General features: G+C 40.6%; 1 protein-coding gene across 1 annotated transcript in view; it reads right to left on the bottom strand.

Moving 5' to 3' along the window:
* Mettl14 (methyltransferase like 14) overlaps positions 1 to 19,583 on the bottom strand; it is a 154,646-nt gene extending 135,063 nt beyond the window's left edge. Inside the window, exons 1-4 of the mRNA XM_067138222.2 lie at positions 19,429 to 19,583; positions 19,213 to 19,334; positions 18,960 to 19,136; positions 8,949 to 9,092 (exon numbers count right to left, since the gene is read on the bottom strand). Coding sequence (XP_066994323.1) covers positions 8,949 to 9,092; positions 18,960 to 19,136; positions 19,213 to 19,278 — 387 coding nt within the window. The 5' untranslated portion in view covers positions 19,279 to 19,334; positions 19,429 to 19,583. The remainder of the gene's footprint in view (positions 1 to 8,948; positions 9,093 to 18,959; positions 19,137 to 19,212; positions 19,335 to 19,428) is intronic.
* Positions 19,584 to 20,516: the final 933 nt, after the last annotated feature.

Below are 20,516 nucleotides of genomic sequence, written 5' to 3'. Positions count from 1 at the left end.
GGGGGGCCTGGGTTGGCAACCACGGACCGCTTTGCCAAATCCTGGCATTGCTTCCAATCACTTGTGATACACTACATTGAAAGTTTCCTGTACAGTGTGGTGACTTCAATTAATGTGTTGATTTCAATGAGTGTTATTAAATACTGTACATATAACGTACATTGACATTTTTCAGCACAATGTACTGATTTTAATGAATGTTATTCAATACTGAACATATAGCCTACATTGGCATTTCTTTGCACAGGTGGTAGTAGTGATTAATGTTTTAAGAGGAAATACAACTAGAAACTATGCTCTATTAACACTAATCAGAGGGAAAAAATGGAAGGGATCTGACACTCCAAAAAATGAAGGTAACGGCCAAAGAATACACGGGCCACGAAGAGCGTGAACATGAAAGACTCCCTAGGTTTCGCAAACATAATCTATTCCAGGCTGGAAAAGAACAGGAGTTGACCAAGGGAGGTCAGATATGATAGAGACCGAGCTCAGTAGTTGCATTCATTCAAGTGCGACCAGTATCTAGTATTCGGGAGATAGTGGGTTCGAACCCCACTGTCGGCAGCCCTGAAGATGGTTTTCCGTGGTTTCCCATTTTCACACCTTTCCCTTCCTTCCCACTCCTAGCCCCTTTTCTATCCCATCATCGCTATAAGACCTATCTGTGACGGTGCAACATAAAGTAACTTGTAAACCATGTACAATAGATGAAAGTGAGGAGTCTGGCAAAAGTGGGGTGGAAGCAATGCCAGGATTCGGCCCGTGGTCACCAACCCAGGCTCCCATGTCAAGAGCCACTGGCACCCTTTTTAATGGCCTCTTACAACAGGCAGGAGATACCGTGGGTGTTAATTCTACCGCCCCCACCCACAGGGAGTATTTTCCTGCACAGTATGATTATTTCAATTAATGTTATTAAATACCAGTGCTGTACATATAGCCTACATTGATGTTTTTCTGTACAGTAAGCTGATTTCAATCAATGTTATTAAATACTCTCTTGGTACAAAGAAAGTACAGTAACATTAGTTGTATCCCATTTATCCTAATCACCTTCCCTTACACAAAATATGTACAGTAGGCCTAATTAAAAAGAAGGTGTAAACAATATATTTTGTACAATCAAGTGTTAAAAACATGCTTTTTATAAAATGTTATTACCGTACATAATTTAGACCTATTTTGTTGTGTAAAGCAAGGAAATATGTGATTACACGTCTTTATCACGGTGAGTTTTAAAAGTACATGGCTAGAAAACAGGTGTTCAAAGACATGTCCCTTGCCGCCATCATAGCGAGTAGAAGGAAGTAGTGTGATCTCTCCCTTAGTTCATCGGTTCCTCCCCTAGGCCGCTCTTCCAGCAGTAAGTGACCTTGAGCTTACAAGTCAGCATACAAATAAAAGAAAATTATTGCATACAAAATATTATGCTTTGGGTTACCATTCCAGAAATCAGTCGACACATAGTTTAGATTGCTTCTGGGTAGACTTTGTGGTCTTAGAAGATAAGTTCCTTGTTACAAAATAAAATCGACACTTCATATAATGTAATACAAGTTTAGGAATAATGTCCGCAACATGGTCATCACAGCAGCCTAATTCTTTCCAATTAATAGTGATACTGTGCAAACTGTCCAAACATTCGTAAAATATATTGCCCCAAAGACTATGTTCACGGGAGGGTGTTTGCTCCACTACACTTTCAACTTGCACAAACACATTATGAACTGCTCTCGAAGGACGAGTGAGGAAAGTGCTGTCAATGCCGTATTTATTGCTATAGTCCCTAATAAATGTGAGGGTTGCGGCAAGTATTTCTCCTATAGGCATTCCGTGAAGCAGGCTGACACATTTACGATATTTTGTGACCTTGGATAGGTTGCATACTATATATCTTCCCAGATAATAAATCAAAAACTCCTTAGCAAGACTGCGGCTATCACTGTTAATTAGTCCTAAATTGTTCTCCCTGTTCGGTATGAGGTCATCCATGTTCTCAGTGAAGTCTAGTGCTTGCCTTATTTTATTTTGTGCTTTTTCTACTACAGCCTTATTTGTCTCGTCTGTCTTCTTAGCCAGTGTTCTCATTTGACTGACGAATGACGTCAGTGTCTGTTCAAATTTCGGCTCACAATTACTACCTGATGACAGGGCAAGTTTGGTTGGGATATAAATAGACTGCAACATGTGTGAATTCAGAAAATCTATAGTTGAAGAGTGGTCGTCACAACTTAATGAGCGTAGTATACCAAAGTGCCATTCTGGTTGATCTTGATAAAATATCGGAATCCATTATTCCAAAAATACTCGGACACCTGTGTGGTGCTCTCAATTGTTACTCTTAGGGATTCAAGAGTTCTTTCTGAAGCAAAAGTATTATTCCTCCCACTGAGGTTATCTCTCCATTTCATTAAGGTTTGATGCCATATTGAATCTTTTATAAGAGCCCCTGCTGGTGTAGAAGTTTTTTTTTTTTTTCGCTAGCTGCTTTATGTCGCACAGACACAGATAGGTCTTGTGGCGATGATGGGACAGGAAAGGCCTAGGAATGGGAAGGAAGCGGCCATGGCCTTAGTTAAGGTACAGCCCCAGCATTTTCCTGGTGTAAAAATGGGAAACCACGGAAAACCATTTTCAGGGCTGCAGACAGTGGAGTTTGAACCCACTATCTCCTGGATGCAAGCTCACAGCTGCACGCTCCTAACCGCACGTCCAACTCGCCTTGTAAAAGTATTTAATATATCTATTAGGATATTTAATTCCCTACTGAATGTTTCTGTCAGTTCACTCAGTTCCCTCTGAGTTTACCTGTCTAAAAACTTTATGCCATTTATAACAGAATTACTAAATAACTGAAAAGCAAGTCTCACGTTCATGCACTGAAATGAAGTGGGGTCTATACGTGCAGACGTAGCTTGTGGCAAACTTTAAAATCTACAAATTTACGGCAGTTATCCATTTTAAAAACCTGTCGATAGAATTTAAAGTCTACAACTTCATTCTTCTTCTTCTTCCTTTATGACCGCGTAGGATCACTTTAGTCAGTCCATTGTTCACGTCTCTTTGAAGGAATTGTTCGGGCTTTGCGCTCCTCTCAGTACTTCTTCAGACGCTCCGATCTTCGTGCCCTTTCCTCGGTTGAAAATGTGTGTGTTGTTGGTTTGTTTCGTGTAAGGGTAATTGGAGGTTTGTATTCTTGAGTTTTATATTCAATTTTATCTTATTTGTGGTGTCTTCTGTTGTACGGCCTATTTCTTTCAGATGCTCCCTTACTTCTGTGATCCATTTACATCCTGTTGTGGTATTTTTTGAGATGAGATTGTGTTGTACTATTTGTTTCAGAAGTCTTGAATCCTGCATCCTCATGATATGTCCAAAGAATCCTAGTCTCCTCTTATGCATAGTATCTGTAATGGTTCTAGCTCTTTGTACACGACTTTGTTAGGTATTATCTGCCACTGTCCATCAATCTGGTATTTTTGTTGATGCAGGTTCCTCCAATCCTCCTTTCAATTTTCTTGATGCAGGTTCCTCCAATCCTCCTTTCAATTTTCTTAAGTCTGTCAGTCTTTGATTGTTTATTCAGGTGAAAAAGTGTTTCTGCTGCATATGTAGCTTTTGGTTTTATAACTGTGTTGTAGTGTTTTATTTTTGCATTTATTGATAAACATTTCTTATTGTAGATGTCTCATGTTAATTGTTGTGCTTTAGCTAATCTATTAGTTCTTGTTTGGATTGAGATTTTTTCATTTAGGTTGTGTGTTATTACTATTTTGATGTTATTACCATTTATGGTAACTTCTTTTAGTTGTGTTGGTTTGGGGGCATAATTTCTGTTTTTCCAAATGATATTTTGAGGCCAATTTCATTTGCGATGTTTTGAAGTTCTGATATCTGGGATTTTGCTTCTTTTATGTCTACTGCTAGTAATGCTAAATCGTCGGTGAAACCCAGGCAATTTGTTTTGATTTTTCGGCCAATCTTTATTTTTAGAGGACATTTTTTAAAACATTCCCTCATTACCTACCATTTCTAGAGCTCAATTAAATAATAGTGGTGAGAGCCCATCTCCCTACCATAGTCCAGTTTTAATTTCAAATGACTCTGCTGTTTCACAGCTAAACTTCACTTTCGATTTGGTGTTAGTGAGAGTCAATTTTATCATGTTTATTAATTTGGGGTGTAGTCCCAACGGGTCTTAAAACAGAGATTCTCTATGGATGCATTCGGAAGCTTTCTTGAAATCTACAAATGTTATCAGCATATCTCTGTTTCTTCTCCTTTATAGTCCATTATCAATTAACCAATTAACCAAAAGACCAAGGTTTATAATACATGAGTGCTGCCAGTTACTACTTATCGTCTGGAAACGATGACTCTGACGAAGGAAAGTGCTCGCAAGCTTCAGCGAACACAACGAGCCATGGAGCGACAGATGCTAGGGATCAGTCTTAGGGATAAGATCTGTTCAGAGGACATCAGGAGAAGGACTAATGTAACACACATCCTAGAGAGAGAGTAACAAGACTAAAATGGCAATGGGCAGGACACGTAGCTCAACAAGACTACAACAGGTGGACCTCTAGGATTGTTTACTGGAGACCATGGGAACACAAGAGAGGCATTGGAAGAGCCCAGAAGAGACGGCTCGACGACATAAAGCTGTTGGCTGGAACACGCTGGTTCCAAGTGGCTCAAGACCAAAGACGATAGAAGCATATGGAAGAGGCCTATATCCAGCAGTAGACTGAAATAGGCTAGAAAAGAAGAAGAAGAAGATCAACTAAGACTCATGATCTGATTAGGACAGCTCCTCCAGGGGCTGAAACCTCCTTGATATTCTCCTAGTTCTTTCACAAGTTGTAAACTTATCCTATTAAGGATGATTATTGAAAATATTTTGTATGTTATGTCTAGGAGTGAGATTCCCCTGTAGTTATTAGGGTCGGTTTTGTCTCCTTTTTTGTGCATTGGGTGAGTGAGGGCTGTTGTCCAGTGTTCTGGTAGTTCTTCTTTAATCAAGAGACAAGTTGTTGATGGAGGGCAACTTTTGCTGATCTTCCTGCACATAGGTCTGATTTTCTTCTGGCGCTTGGAAGTTTTTTAATTTATTCAGTGCTTGGTAGACTTCTTTTATTGTGGGGGGATTGATGTTCTCTGGTGGTGTTGGTGTCCAAATGAAGGAGTTCTGTAGGTTCCTCACAATTTAGAAGCTTGTTGAAATATTTAGCCAGAATTTCTGCATTGTCTTTATTGTTATGAGCCAGCTTACCATTTTCATCCTTCATCAGTAGGGTCGGGGGTTCATATTTTTGGAGCTGTTTTCCGAAGGTTTTGTTGTAGTCCCTTGATTGAGTTTTATTGAATTCTTCTTCAATTAATTACAGTATGTCCTTATGATGCTGTCTTTTTATTCTTCTTAAGTCTTGGGTACGGTAGTTTCTTTCTCTGTTTTACTAGATTTTGATAGGATATTTCTGATTGTTGGGACTGATGCAATAGCCACGCCTGATGTCTTTTCTCCACTGTTTCATCACATTCACTGTTCCACCATTGGTGTTTTTTACGTGGTTTAATTGGAGGCAGGTCTTCTGCAATTTCTTTAAGGTTGTGTACTAAGTCTTCAAGTTTACCTGTGATTTTTATTTTTGCAGTTGCTTTCTGGTAATTTGCATTGTTGATTAGCTGGGTAGTATCTATTTTTCTTTTAGTTTTAGGGGCTTGCTTTTGCTTACTTACGGTCTGGAAACGATGACTCTGACGAAGGAAAGTGCTCGCAAGCTTCAGTGAACACAACGAGCCATGGAGCGACAGATGCTAGGGATCAGCCTTAGGGATAAGATCTGTTCAGAGGACATCAGGAGAAGGAATCACTCTGGGGAGTAAGTTTAATTTTTATTTTAACTACGTTGTGATCTGAACCTGTGTCTATTCTTCGGAGGACTTTGACATTATAGATCTCTGTGTGGTGGTATTTGTCCACGAAAATGTGATCCAGTTGCCATCCTCCTTTAGTGTAGTCAGGGTGTTTCCATGTTTTGAGTTTTTTAAGTATTCTCTTAAAACATGTAGATTTTGAGATTAAGTTATGGTTTCTACACAGGTCAACTAGTCTCTCTCCATTTTTGTTTTCTTATGTGCTGACCATTTTCCGATGATGTCACGGTATTTTCTTTCTCTACCTAGTCGAGTGTTGAAGTCGCCTATTAATAATTTTACATGGTGTTTAGGGATGTTATCTATGGTCTGGTCCAACAGGTCCCAAAATTCTTCTGTTTCCTCATGGTCTTTTGAGGAGTTGTTTTTATCATTAGTGAAACATGGGCATTTATTATAGTATAGATTTTATTAGATGCCTTTAAGGCGAGCGTTGAGAGTCATAGAGACTGTGATTTGAATTCTTGAACTGAGTTGATTATTTTAATGCTGACCAAAAATTCTGTTACAAATTGTGGGACATTCTTCATCGCTCTCGGCCCGGGTATACCTTTATAAAGCCTGTATCCTTGAGATTCCAAGGCATCCTGGTCAGTGTTTCTAATTTCCTGTAATCCCATGATAAGAATCTTTTGTTGGTCCATTATGTCGGTGATCACTTTTAGTTCACCAGTCTGCATGAGTGAGTTTATATTGTGTGCAGAGACGTAGGTTATCTGCTTTGGTTTGATTCTTGACTTTGTCTCGTTAGTGTATGTGGTACTGGGGTATTTCCGTGCCCCCGTCTTCACGGTATCTTTTAAGTGGCAGCCCACCGTATCCGAATGCTGCCTTCTCTGAACCCCTGGTTCAGCCGGTGGAGTATTTCTTAAAAGACCTTTCACGGTTGACTGTTAAGGTGTCACTTGTGTAGGACTAGGTCCCGAATTATAACTCTGGATGTGATCCAGTGAGGTGATAATGACACGTTCCTCTGGAATACAGATGCCTTGTGCAGCCGCCCCTAACCTGGAGAACAGACGCTGCATAATGGATTCCAGTGGCATTTCTTCCACTGTGGGGATCATCAACCCACCTAAACGGGCTCATTCGCCGGAAGTCGTTGGCCCTCTTAGGGAGTCAGGTTATTTCCCGCCGCCCAACACTCGCATTGGCAGTTTTACAGCTGGGTGCCAGACCAGCAAACCCTCCTCCTTTCTCATTCCGGACTCGGGACCGGACAATTAATCATTTAATATTTCATGTAGTAGTATTAATGGACGATTTCAGTGCAAGAATTGGATAATGAACTGCAGGATATGAGAAGCTCAAGGGTAGATAGTTGTTCCTTTAATAAACTGCATGTCCACCATCAAATGCTTCATCTTGAAGTCCCAATGTTGACTGAAGCAAACAAATAGCTTAAGAAGGGAGCAAACAAAATGTTTTGCCTGCACAGTGCATTCCAGTATCACACACTACCAGCAGTTCAAGGACTAGCTGAGCGACATAAACAGCCAGCAACTGCTTCAACCAGCCTAAGACGAATTTGTTTCACACATGTTCCTCAGCGTACTGTTCTAGAGAGAGTTTAAATCCAGCTGTTTAAAAAAAATACTTATCCGTCAGTTCGAAAGAAGAATACCACACCAAGAACTCACCAATCGTGTATCACTTCTACTCATACACAGGAGCTAACCAACCCAGAAAAGATTGTTAATTTCAAAACTGCAAGTCAACATGCCTATGTCACGTGGAAGAATGAGAACAGAGGTAGGAGGTCAAAGGCACCCTTGCACAAAGCATCACACCAGTGCTAGTGACCACAAGTTAACTCTTTATCAGAAGAGCCAAAAATGGTCCGAGGTTCATAATCACAATTATTGATATGAATGCAGGGAATAATTTTTCACACATTTGATCCTCGAGATGAAAGTGGTTTATGTGAAATAAGCCAGGGGGGGGGGGAATTATGCCATTAAATATGGTGTATATTCTCAACAGATCAAATTCAAAGACAGTTATGGATATAGTGTATTACTGATCTTGCACTCCTACCTTCCCATCTAGTCTTACTTGAAGAATTATCAACTGCTCATCCCATATTAGAACAGGAGTCCAGTAAATGCTTCCAGATCTCCCAACAATTTACCCCATTATCTCCTCATATCTTGCAATTCTATTTCCAATTCTTGCACTGACATTATCCATTAACACTATCCTGTTACTGCTGTTGATACCGACTACAACACAGCGCTTCATACAATTTATCTACTTTAAACTCATCTACTCCCAAACTGAGACAATTCTCATCCTAATTCCTGCAACCAACAAATCTATTCACATCATTTCTTCATTTACATGCCTAACAGGGACTATGCTGCAAAGTTTTGCTAATGAACAATTCCATTCTGTTCTTCCCCTTTCAATACTTCTAGAATACGTTAAAATGTTTTATCCCTTCCTTGTTATCTCTGCTTACTTGAACATCATTAACTCCCAACACATCCTCTTTACTGACTCGGCCAGTTCTATTTTCTTTATTCCGTAAGCCCTTTTAATATTGATAAGAGCTACAGTGAATTCCATTTCTATTCATGAAGTTCTTTCTACAGAGTCCCTGGTCTGTCAAATGGAAGCGGGACTCTATCACTCTGTAGGTCTGATGCTTGCCAAAATTATTCTAAGCACGCTTGATAAATTTCTGTGAACTTACACAGAGTCTCAGAAAGAATTCCTTTTTTGACAGTTAAGGGACTGGATAGTCCTAGCCACCTAAACACAAGGAGGGTCATGACTCTGAGTAAGTCCGATATGCCCATAACCCAGCCAACAGGACCACCTACTAAGCCATTCTGCCATTGTTGGTTCACAAACTAAAATGTGACTACATATATCCACACTACAAACCATCAGAGTAAAAATAGCTGTAAGTATTTTTTATTACCACCTAACAGTTAGAAAAGAAATATATCTTGGAGCGACTCGATTAAATGTTGGTCGACATAAATTTTCAATGACCACCTTACCTTTAGTTTGATGAGCTCTCTTAACTTAGGGTACTCCTCAAACCTGTCGGCTAAACCAACATCACGGATGAAATTCTGGGGGCGCTGACCAGTATCTACAAAATGCTGACAGTAATCATTGTGAGGATTGGACGACTGCGTGCCCTAAAATAAAGAATAAGAAAGTAATAAATAAATACCTTTACACTAAACTTAAGACATTGTGACGACAATTTATTGATATTGAGAAAGCTTATGACAGTATGCCCAGACAGTTCGTATGGGACACATTAAGAAAAAAACAAGTTAACAGAATGGAAGTAAATGATAAAGGCTATATACAAAAATTAAGCAAATGATAAAGGCTATATACAAAAATTGTGTTAGTAGTGTGAAGACTAGTATAGGAAAAGCAAAATGGTTTAAAGTTGAAACTGGTCTCCGACAGGGAAGTATACTATCCCCCATTACTATTCATCATAGCCATGGTTGAAATTCATAAGAACATTAAACAGAGATTGGGAGGACAGGCAACAAAAGTTGGAAGGAAGGAAGGGAGGGAGGAAGGAAGGAAGGAAGGGGAAGGGAAAGGAAGAGAAGGGAAGGGAAGGAAGGAAGGAAGGAAGGAAGGAAGGAAGGAAGGGAGGAAGGAAGGAAAGGAAGGATAAAACTGAATGGTAAAATTCTGAAAGTGGTTAAAGGTTTCAAGTATTTTGGAAGTGTGATCACAGAAGATGGAAAGATAACTGAGGAAATTGGGAAAAGAATACAACAAGCAAACAGCTTCTACCAGAGTATAAGGGGTATTTTGTGGAACCAAGATGTCCCGAAGAAATGCAAGAAAGTATTATATTCAACCCACCATGAAGCCATACTAACTTATGCAGCTGGATCATGGACTAAAACAAAACAAGAGGAGAGTAGAATACAGGCAGCGGAGATGAAATTCCTAAGATATATCGAGAGCAAGACCAGAAATGATAGAATTAGAAATGAAGAGATAAATAAAAGGACAGGAATCTTGAAACTTCAAGACAGGATAGAAACAACAAAGCTAAAGTGCTATATGATGAGAATGGGAAAAGAGAGAGTGCCAAAAAAGTTTTTTCAGAGAAGTTAACAGGAAAGAGACCACAAGGAAGACACCGAAAGAGAAGGACAGGTTCAGTGTGGGAGTGCATAGAGAAGGGGGGAGGAAAACCAGAAGATGTACTTAAAAAAGGAAAAGAGTGGTGGAGAGACAGGCAACGATGGAGGTCCTTGATTCACAACCCGACCCAGGAAGCTGTAAATGGGAAATGCTAGTTGTTTTTATGTCACACCGACACAGATAGGTCTTACAGCGACGATGGGACAGGAAAGGGCTAGGAGTGGGAAGGAAGCGGCCGTGGCCTTAATTAAGGTATAGCCCCAGCATTTGCCTGGTGTGAAAATGGGAAACCACGGAAAACCATTTTCAGGGCTGCCGACAGTGGGGTTCGAACCTACTATCTCCCAAATACTGGATACTGGCCGCACTTAAGCGACTGCAGCTATCGAGCTCGGTAAATGGGAAATGAAGATGATGATGATTATGACACTAAACTTAACATTGATACATTACAAATACATCCAATAGTTACTCAAATTCATATAAAGTTTGTGGAAGTTGTGGTCTGAATCCAGAAATCCATTAGCAGCTATCATTAGTAGACCTGCCCACAAAAAAGATGCCTTCTGGGCACTGTTCGACGAGAAAAATTCCTAAGTGTTTTCTTAAGACTGTCTTAAGGCTGTGATTTCAATGGACACATAGCACATGGGAAGGAAAATTATGCACCTTCAGGGTTTTTTAGTTTGGACATGGTTACGGAGAACAGAACAACCTCATCCTCCAGCCCCAAAAGTGCACATTAATTAGAATTGTAAAAAGAGAAAAACTAAAAAAAACTAAATGATAGTCATCTGAAGGGATACCATGACTTTAATATCAATTGCATTTCTGCAGGTGAAACCGTGAGATTTTGTGTCCATTTTTTATTATTCAATTGTCTTCAATCTTCAGAATGTTATTGTAACCTTAAAAAAAAAAAAAAACACACACAACTAGAATCACCCACAACCTCTCCATTCCTTCATCTCAGACCAAAATTCTTAATAATAAATGCCTCAATGTTTGTCCAATATACATCTAAACGGCACAAACCAAAACAATAACACAAATTCTTAGAGGATGCAGATAAAGAATTACAGAGTAGACATAGGCTACTGAAAGAAACAAATATGCTTAGCATACAACATGCACGATCCAATGTTCTACAATCACACAAAATTTGAAGGTCTTAGAATGTCTAGAACTACATGGACAACATATATATTCACTCAATGTTTTCACACCCAAACATCAACATTAAAAGATGACTTTACAAGGAAAAGTATTCAACGTCTCTAGGAACACTATGAAAAATCTTGACCATAAGAAAATACATACTTCCTTTACGATAGTAAAGTGTGCACAGTGTTGTGAGAGATGCAGAATAAGATAAATGGTGCTATCACAATCAAAAAGGTAAAGGGATTTTTCAAAACTCACAAGCAACAAATGGAAATGGCCTCATGGGAATACTCCACCAACAGGGAATACAGATACAGATCCTGAGGAATACCTTGAAAATCTGGAAAGCTATAGCCTATACAAGATAAACAAGTTGTGATCATAGGAGACACGAATGCTTAAGTAGGTCAAGAAAGAGAAGGAGACTAGATTATAGGACCATTTGGATATGGAAAGAGAAACAAGGCAGGAAACATTGTGACAGACTTTTATAGAAGAAATTAGTTGATTATTGATAGCAAATGGTTTTGAAGATAACAAGGTATAACTGGAATAACAAAAGCAAAAGCCTCGCAAGATAACATTTTGGTCAAGAAAGGGAACAGGAAAATGTTAGTAGATGTAACAGCCCTCCCAAGTGAATCTTATGAAGGAGATCACACAGAGTTTTGGTAGCAAAGTTAACCCGCTTATGCCCACGTAGGTTTTCAATCCATCACATTTTGCTGTTTTCTAACAAACAGTTGCTTTGAAAACTTAAACTGGACTGTTTCAGTGAACAACAATATGATTTTTCAGACAATTACACAGGAGTATGTTTAACTGTTGCTGTCGTTCTCAATTTGGAGATTATCCAAGAAAGATGGATTGTCAACTGCCTGCACTAGGGTGAACAACTTCAGTATTATTATTTGTACTGCTCAATTAACATTTCCAACTTTGCAGTATTTGACAAATCCGTTAGTACTGTGCATTTCTTAGTATCTCCAGCATTTTACTTAGTATACTGCAGAGGTCAAATATGACCCACTGGGGAGCTGCCCAAGAACTGCCATTCACTTATACTTTCGCTGAATGGTGATAATGCATGTACACATAAGTTTAGGATTTGCTTATTGGTCCATATTTTATTGCAGAGTAAAGTGCAAATCCTAGCAGAAATTCTAGATGAACTTTAACATAACCAATCCCTCAGACATACCAGACTTTGAATTTGACATATCTGTAAGATTGCCAGAAGATGAAACAGATTCAGATTGTGAGGATGAAGACTATGCAGATCCTAACAGATTAACTCTTGCCTAGCTTCAAATTCAAGCAGAGTTAGTGATATAGAACTGTTAAACGATAGCTTCATCCCAGATAATACACTGGCAAAGTCAGCATATACATTGGAAGTCGCTGGAAAGAGGCCCAAGGGACGACCAAGACAGCGATGGATCGATACAGTGCACAACGACCTGAAAGCTGTAAGACTACATCCTGACATGTCCCGTGACCGAATTAAATGGAGACAACGAATCCACACAGCGGATCCTGCCACCAGGCGGGACAAACGCTAAAGAAGAAGAACCGATAGCTTCATCCTATCGATTTCTATCAAATTCAATCACCATACTGTTTGAATGTAAGAATGTGGACAAACTAACAGCAGTGACTTGGACCTAAATTGTAATAATGAAGCAGTTAGATCATACTTTTTCTGTTGATAAATAGGTGATATGAAATGCCTTGCCACCTTTTTGCAAGGGCTTCATACAGGACGAGTCACGTAAAATTACCACTGGAAATATTTCTTAAAACAGCAAGGAACTGAAAAACACCTTTCACAGACAAAACTCCAGCAGAGCGGGGTCATGAAATTAGTAAATAAAGTTCATTCAAAAATGTATAGTCATCGGAATATTTCAGCCATTTACTAAAGTTTCTTCTGTCATGCGCCATTCTCTGAACCTCACCCAGGGTCTTCCCTCGCTTCCTGATCAGTCCCAAGATGTACTCCTCCCATTCGATCCGTGGCCTCCTTTGTGTTCTTCGTCCTGTTGGTCTGGCTCACCACACCTGCTTCACTTTCCTTTCATCTTCCATTCTTTCCAGGTGACCAATCCAGCCCAATCCTCTCCTCTCAATGACATTCATTATTGGCTCCTGCTGAAGCTCATCTCTTACTGTGGTGTTTCTAATAGGGTCTCTTCGAGTTTTCCCGGCAACTTTCCGTAAATATCTCATCTCAGCGGCAACCAGACGGCTCTCCAGTTTTTTATGCACTGTCCAACTCTCTGCACCATACAGGAGGGTTGGCAGGTACACAGCATGATATACCCGCATTTTTGTGTTTCTAATAATTTCTTTCTTCCCTATGATTGTATTGTTTATACCATAGTAAACTTGATTAGCTTTTCTAATTCTGTTGTTTATTTCTGCCTCTAATTTTCCGTCCTCTCTGAAAATGGTGCCCAGATACTCAATTTGTTCTAGTTGCTCAATATCCTCATTGTTCCACTTGATTTGAATCTGTACTTTTTCTCCTTTGGTGAACTGCATTCACTTCCATTCCATGGTTCTGGAAGGCATAAGCCCATTCAGTAAGAGCTTGTTGTAGATCCTCCTCTTTCCCAGCCAAAATCAGAATGTCGTCTGCATAGACCAGGGATTGGACATATATAGGTCTCATGTTCCAGTTGCCACCCTTAATTCTTTTAGTTCTTCTTTTACACTGCTTAATGACTTGGTTCATGAAGATCACAAAGAGAAGAGGACTCAAGCTGTCACCCTGCTTTACTCCCTTCACCATTTCGAATTCCCTACAGCATTCACCAGCTATTCTCACCACTCCTTGGACTCTATTGTACACGTTCTTCTTGCTAGTTGTTTTACGTCGCACCGACACAGATAGGTCTTATGGCGACGATGGGATAGGGAAGGTCTAGGAGTGGGAAGGAAGCGGCCGTGGCCTTAATTAAGGTACAGCCCCAGCATTTGCCTGGTGTGAAAATGGGAAACCACGGAAAACCATCTTCAGGGCTGCCGACAGTGGGGTTCGAACCTACTATCTCCCGAATACTGGATACTGGCCGCACTTAAGCAACTGCAGCTATCGAGCTCGGTCTATTGTACATGCTCCTAATGCAGCATAAGAGAGTCTTGGTTACCTTTTCGTCTTCAAGTGCTGCCCAAAGCTGTTCCCTGGGGACCGAGTCAAATGCGGCCTTTAGGTCGACAAATGCAGCTAGAACATCCTTCCCTCCCCTAAGTCGTTTCTCTATAACAGTTCTTAGTGTGTATATATGATCGTGTGTTTGTCGACTTGGCCTGAAAGCACACTGTTCTTCTTCCAACTTTTTGTCTCAGCCTCCTCTCCAATATGCAAAAGTATATCTTTCCGGCCACACTGGAAAGACAAATTGCTCGATAGTTTGCACAGTCTAGAGTGCTGCCCTTCTTATGGATAGGAACAATAATGTTCTTCTCCCAATCCTTTGGAATCTTCTGAATGCTCCATGCTTGTTGGCATATCCTTGTCATCCACTTCACCACAGCCTCTCCTCCATACTTCATCAATTCCGGTGAAATTCCATCCCAACCAGCTGCCTTGCCCACCTTTATTTCAGTGATAGCCTCTCTTACTTCACTCTGCATAATTGTCTCCCCTTCTTCTAGTTCTTCTTCTGCCCCGTTACCGGCGTCATCTTGATAATTCTGGTCTGTGCGGAACACATCCTCCTAGTACGTGCTCCATGTATCAAGGATGTCCCGTGGCCTCGTTTGGATCTTCTGGTTCCTGTCTTTAATGTTCCTGATTCTCTTTCCAGTTTTGCCTTGGAGGGATCTTAGTATCTTCCAAAACTTCTTCTGATTATTTCTATATTCTGATTCCATTTCCTCCCCAAATTCTTGCCAGTTCCTTTCTTTTGCCTCTTGTACTTGCCGCTTTGCTTCATTACTTGCTTCAACATAGTTCCTCCAGTCCTCTACCCTTCTTGTTCTCATGTACTCCTTCCAAGCTACCTTTTCCTCCTTACAACTTCTTTGACTTCCTCAGTCCACCACTTTGTTCATTTCCTTCGTGTGTTTACTGTAGTTTTCCCACAGACATCTTCTGCTACATTGATAATATTTGTCTTAAATTCACTCCATCTCTCCTCTAAGTTCCAACCTCTCTCAGGTTCTTCACTTTTTGTTTGCTGAAGTATTTCCCCCAACTTCTGAACATAATTCTGCCTTACCTCTTCCTCTCTAAATGCATAAATTCTTATTTTCTCAAATCGAAGATGAGACGGCGTGAGTGTAGCCTCGAACCTTGTTTTCGTAACCAGAAGCCGATGTTCTGTACTCATTTCTGCACTGCGGAAGATCCTTACATCTAGTGCTGCATAAGTCATGTTCTTAGTGTAACAAAAGTAGTCAATGCAACTCTTTGCTCCTCGGCCTACTGCCTCAAAAGTTATTTTATGGATACTTTTACGGGGGAAGAAGGTGTTGTCAATCCTTAGCTCATTATCAATACAGAATTCCAGCATTCTTTCACCATTTGTATTGATGGTTCGTTCTGCTCCATGTTGGCCCATACATCCATGTCCTCGACGTAACCTATTTCTGATCCTAGCATTCCAGTCCCCCATCACAATAACATGTTTACTTCTTTCCCTGGCTTTGTCTACAGCTTTTTGCATTTGAACATAAAATTGCTCCTTATCTTGTTCTTGCATATCTTCAGTGGGGGCATAGATCTGCACTAGCGTAATACTTTCTTCTAGTTCCACATCCACTGTGATAAGTCTGGAGTTAATAGGTTCCCATCCTGTCACTTTGTTTTCCACTGCTTCGGACATAATGATGGCCACACCTTCTTTTGCCTGTTCATTCCTGCTGACTCCTGAATATCTCATTACATATCCCTTATCCAAATTTATTTTGCCATTACCTTTTCTCTTGGTTTCACTGACTCCAAGTATGGCAAGCTTGTACTTTTCCACTTCTTCGACTATTTCTACCTCCTTCCCTGACAGAGAGGTCACATTCCAAGTACCAATTCTCATATTTTTCGCGCCAGGTTGTTCCCTTGTTATCCATCCGGCTACTCTCATGTTTCTTTGAATAGTTAATTTCGCTCCACGTGGGTTATTAGCCCTACGGAAGCTAGCATGATGAGGGGACTGCCCTCTTAGCTGTCATGCCAGCCCGTTTTCTGTCAGGATATCTTCCCTTAGCCTTTGGGGTGCACTCCCTATCTGCAAGGCAGCAGTTTATGGTTCGCAGTTCCTCTGCCTACTCCGCCGTTGAGGTGTTTACAAGGTTCCTTCTTCCGCCTTCGTAGCCATTGACTGCCGACTTCTGATGAATTTATGTGCCATTTCCTGCACAAAGACTTCATCTGGCCTCCAAAAGGGGAACTCCTCCGCCTGTAGCCATTGGCCCCCCTTCTGGTTGTCAGGTTTGGTAATGGCCGCCTGACCCTCGGCCAGACGGTCGCAGGTTGTACCGTCTACTGTCATATATGGTAGCAGGATATTTCTGACCTGACCGGCGGATTTAACAACAAGGAAAAAAATAACAGTTTCAGCTACGATATTTACAGAAACCCAACCCTTCATCCTGAAACTCGTAAAAAAGCTATCTCCTATAGTAAGGCCTATTGAGCACTTAACATTCTTCTTTCAAAACCAAACTAAAAAAAATAGAATTACAGTATATATTATTTATATTATAGCTCATAATAATGGTTTTAATAATAACTTAAAAAGATTATTAATAAAATAAATATATAAACCCGTTATTACACTCACAAAAACAACAAAGAGAAAAAGAATTTCACCACATTCACTTTCAACAGTAATAATCTGTATCAAGTCACCAATTTACTAAAAAAAGACAACCTTAATATTGCTTTTAGAACTAACAATACCAGCTCGATTATTTTTTTTTAAAATGCCAATGTTGTCAATAATACTAACAAATTATTAAAGTCAGGTATATACAAACTGAAATGCGCTCAATGCGAGGCAAGCTACATAATCCAGACAGGAAGGAGATTTTTAGTGTTTACAGTGCATCAAGTCTTCTAGTATAGGCTACAGCAATTTTGTAACTTTCATTGATCTGTCTCAGTCTTACCCTTGGCTTTGACAATATGAAAGTGACTGAGGTATGAGCGATGCTAGTAACGCCATTCCTTATGCAGTCAGTCCCTGCTATGAATAGTGTGAAAATGTTGCTCATAGGGTCGGTTGGTGCATGCATTTTAGTGGGCTTGGCAGACTGATATGTAATAGCAACTTCTGGTTCGGTGAGGAAAGCAACGGGAAACTACCTCACTCCTCATTTCCCTAGTACGCCTCTTCAGTGATGCCTAGGCCATCTATGACAGCTAATGGCGGAGCTTTTGAGGATCCAACCAGCTTTAAGGCTGAAGACTGAATATACATACATATATTTTTTACAATTGGCTGGACGGTTAGAAGCCGCGAAGCGGCCCTAGGCCCCTAGTTTCGTGTGAAAACACGATTGGTCTGGACAGTTACAAGCCACATTGTTATTTTACATGGTGTTTTTTGTTTGTGCTTTTATTCAGCCGGGGTTGGTAATGCAATGTATTTATCAGCATTGATGGCAATGGTGTCACATTCCGTTCATGTTGACCAATGAGAATGCGTTGGCGCTTCCGCAAGCGGGCCGGCACTGGTAATCATTAGTACAGATTGAAAAGGAACGTTTTACAACACTTGGAGTAACAGAGAGGAGAGATCTTTCCTCTACGCTTGCTATAATCCCACCATCCCGCCCCCAAAAATATTCTTTCTTATATAGGAAAATTGAAAGCAAGACAGCATGAAAGAAGAAATCGCCACCATTAACTTTACTCCTACTGGCCAGCTCCGGTCAGCTGTGAAGAAGTCTATGTAACTTTTTTTCCGCTAGAGGTCGCACACGCGCCACACCAACCCGCGCAAAATAAAAACACTCGCTCGCCAAGAAGAAAATGTAATTTAGTAGCTGTAACCTGTCTTTGTAAATCCAGGCCAAGCTTTGTCATGAGAATAGTGGCCCCCAACTCCCTTCGAGAGACTCTTAACTATCGCCGCGGCGCATACTGCCCGCACGGCAAGAAAAAAGATAATTTAGTGGTTGTAACATACCGTCACATTTTCTCAACAGTTGGTGACAGCATCACCCGCCGCCAAGCCTCCGTGTGTACAGCGAGCGAAGTGTGAGGCGCGCCATGCCCGGCCCGCTTGCGGAAGTTTTACCAAAAATGCAAGAAGCTACTTTAGCCATGGGCTGTTGCTCTTTATTAGGTTATAAAAGTAAATGTACTTCTGGGGGCGGGATGGTGGGTTCTTAGACATCGCAATGAACATATCTCTCCTCTAAAAGGAATTCCAAGTAAGATTTGCAGTTTCACTTCGTTATAATGTTATAAACGTTGGGCTGCAGGATGTAAAGTTATACCAAGAAAAAAAAGAGATAACTTATTCTGTGCAAAATAAAAATGAAAGGAAAGAAATATTATCTAGGATAGTTAACAAAGATCACACGACAATAAGGTAATTAGTATAGGCTATATAGGTATACCAAGAACACGACGACCAATACAAGAATCAGTAAACAAATCTGTGTTGGCAATCTAGGCCTATATCTAAGCATTTGCATTAATTTAAAGTGTATGGTGACAAAGGGAAGGCGACAGAAAAATTAAAATTGTAAATCAGCATTAATACCTTCAAGAACGTCGATGAATCAGTGTAAACTAGTTCATCTGTGCTTTCTTCCTCAGCAACTACCTTTTCATCAAGGCTATCTTCTTGTGCGGCTTCCTCACGACAAACCTTCTTAGGTGCTGCCTCCACCGATATTCCAAGGGCTTGACGAAGTTCATCAACATTAGAAACGCCAAACTAGAGAGAAATGTTCAGAATATGACAGTCAACAATAGGCTTTTATTATATAACCAAGCAATGTTCACTAACTTACCGTCTGCGCTAATAACTGCTTACGCTTCTGCGAACGTTCTCGTCGTTCGCGTAAAACGTCACACATTTTTTAGGTTAATAATTCTTATACAAGTACAGCGTAGTCTAATTATCGCCTCAAACCTGCAGAATAAAGATGTTTTAATTCACTGACATTGACAGTAATATGATTTACACATTAATATTAAACAGGGAGATAGCATCAAGAATACACCACCTCGTAAAGATATAAGGCCAATTCCACTTTCCTGCAACTAGGTGTATTATACATAGTATTTACAGTACACACTCTTCTTATTCTTCTTCTCCTTTTGTAATACATTCGAAAACAAATTATTTTCGATCTTCACCTTTTCAAAGACAATACGACTACCAACTGCTACCAAATAGGTAGAGAGACTGCACAGTTGCATTCAGGGGGGTGACCAACGAGCTAGAAAAACATAGAGAGGCGGAAGCGCTGCCTGGGTGAACCTAATAGAACGAACGTTCGCCATGTTTCCTGTTTTCACGCAAGCAAGGTGGCATGGCCTTTAAATGACGAAAAGTGTAGAAAATGCGCATTTTAGAATCACTGGGGGGAGAATTAAAGTCCGTTGCCGAAAGCTTGAAGCATGAAAGCGAATACCGCCACTTCATCATATTGCGGCACGAGGCCAACATCACGATCGGTTGATTGTAGGGTAGTTCGAAATCATCGCACAGTGACATACGAATAGGCCTCGAAATCGGAACAAGAGAGTTACCCTGCTTGGCTGTTGTGGTTAAGCGTAAATTAGAATAAAAAAGATGGACATAAATATTTATGACAAGAAACCTTAAAATCATAGGGACCTATAATAGGTTACAACCTCATTCTGTTAATATTTTTAAAATTATTGCATCCTCATGAGTACTGTGTTCCGTTCTTAATCTGTTTACCCTCCCGGGTTGGTTTTTTCCCACGGACTCAGCGACGGATCCCACCTCTACCACCTCAAGGACAGTGTTCTGGAGGTGTGACATTGGGTCGTGGGATACAACTGTGAGGGAGGGCTGCACCTGCTATGCTGAACAGGGGCCTTGTAGGGGGGAGAAGGAAGCGGCCGTGGCCTTAAGTTAGGTACCATCCCGGCATTTGCCTGGAGGAGAAGTGGAAGTGGGAAACTACGGAAAATCACTTCGAGGATGGCTGAGGTGGGAGTCGAACCCACTTCTACTCAGTTGACCTCCCCAGGATGATAGAATCCCGTTACAGCCCTCGTGCCCATTTTCAAATTTCGTGGCGGAGCTGGGAATCGAACCCGGGCTTCCAGGGGTGGCAGC

Source organism: Anabrus simplex, chromosome 1 (assembly GCF_040414725.1).
Source record: "Anabrus simplex isolate iqAnaSimp1 chromosome 1, ASM4041472v1, whole genome shotgun sequence".
NCBI lineage: Eukaryota > Metazoa > Arthropoda > Insecta > Orthoptera > Tettigoniidae > Anabrus > Anabrus simplex.
Note: the sequence above shows the minus strand (reverse complement) of the source record. Positions and strands in the feature narration are given on the sequence as shown.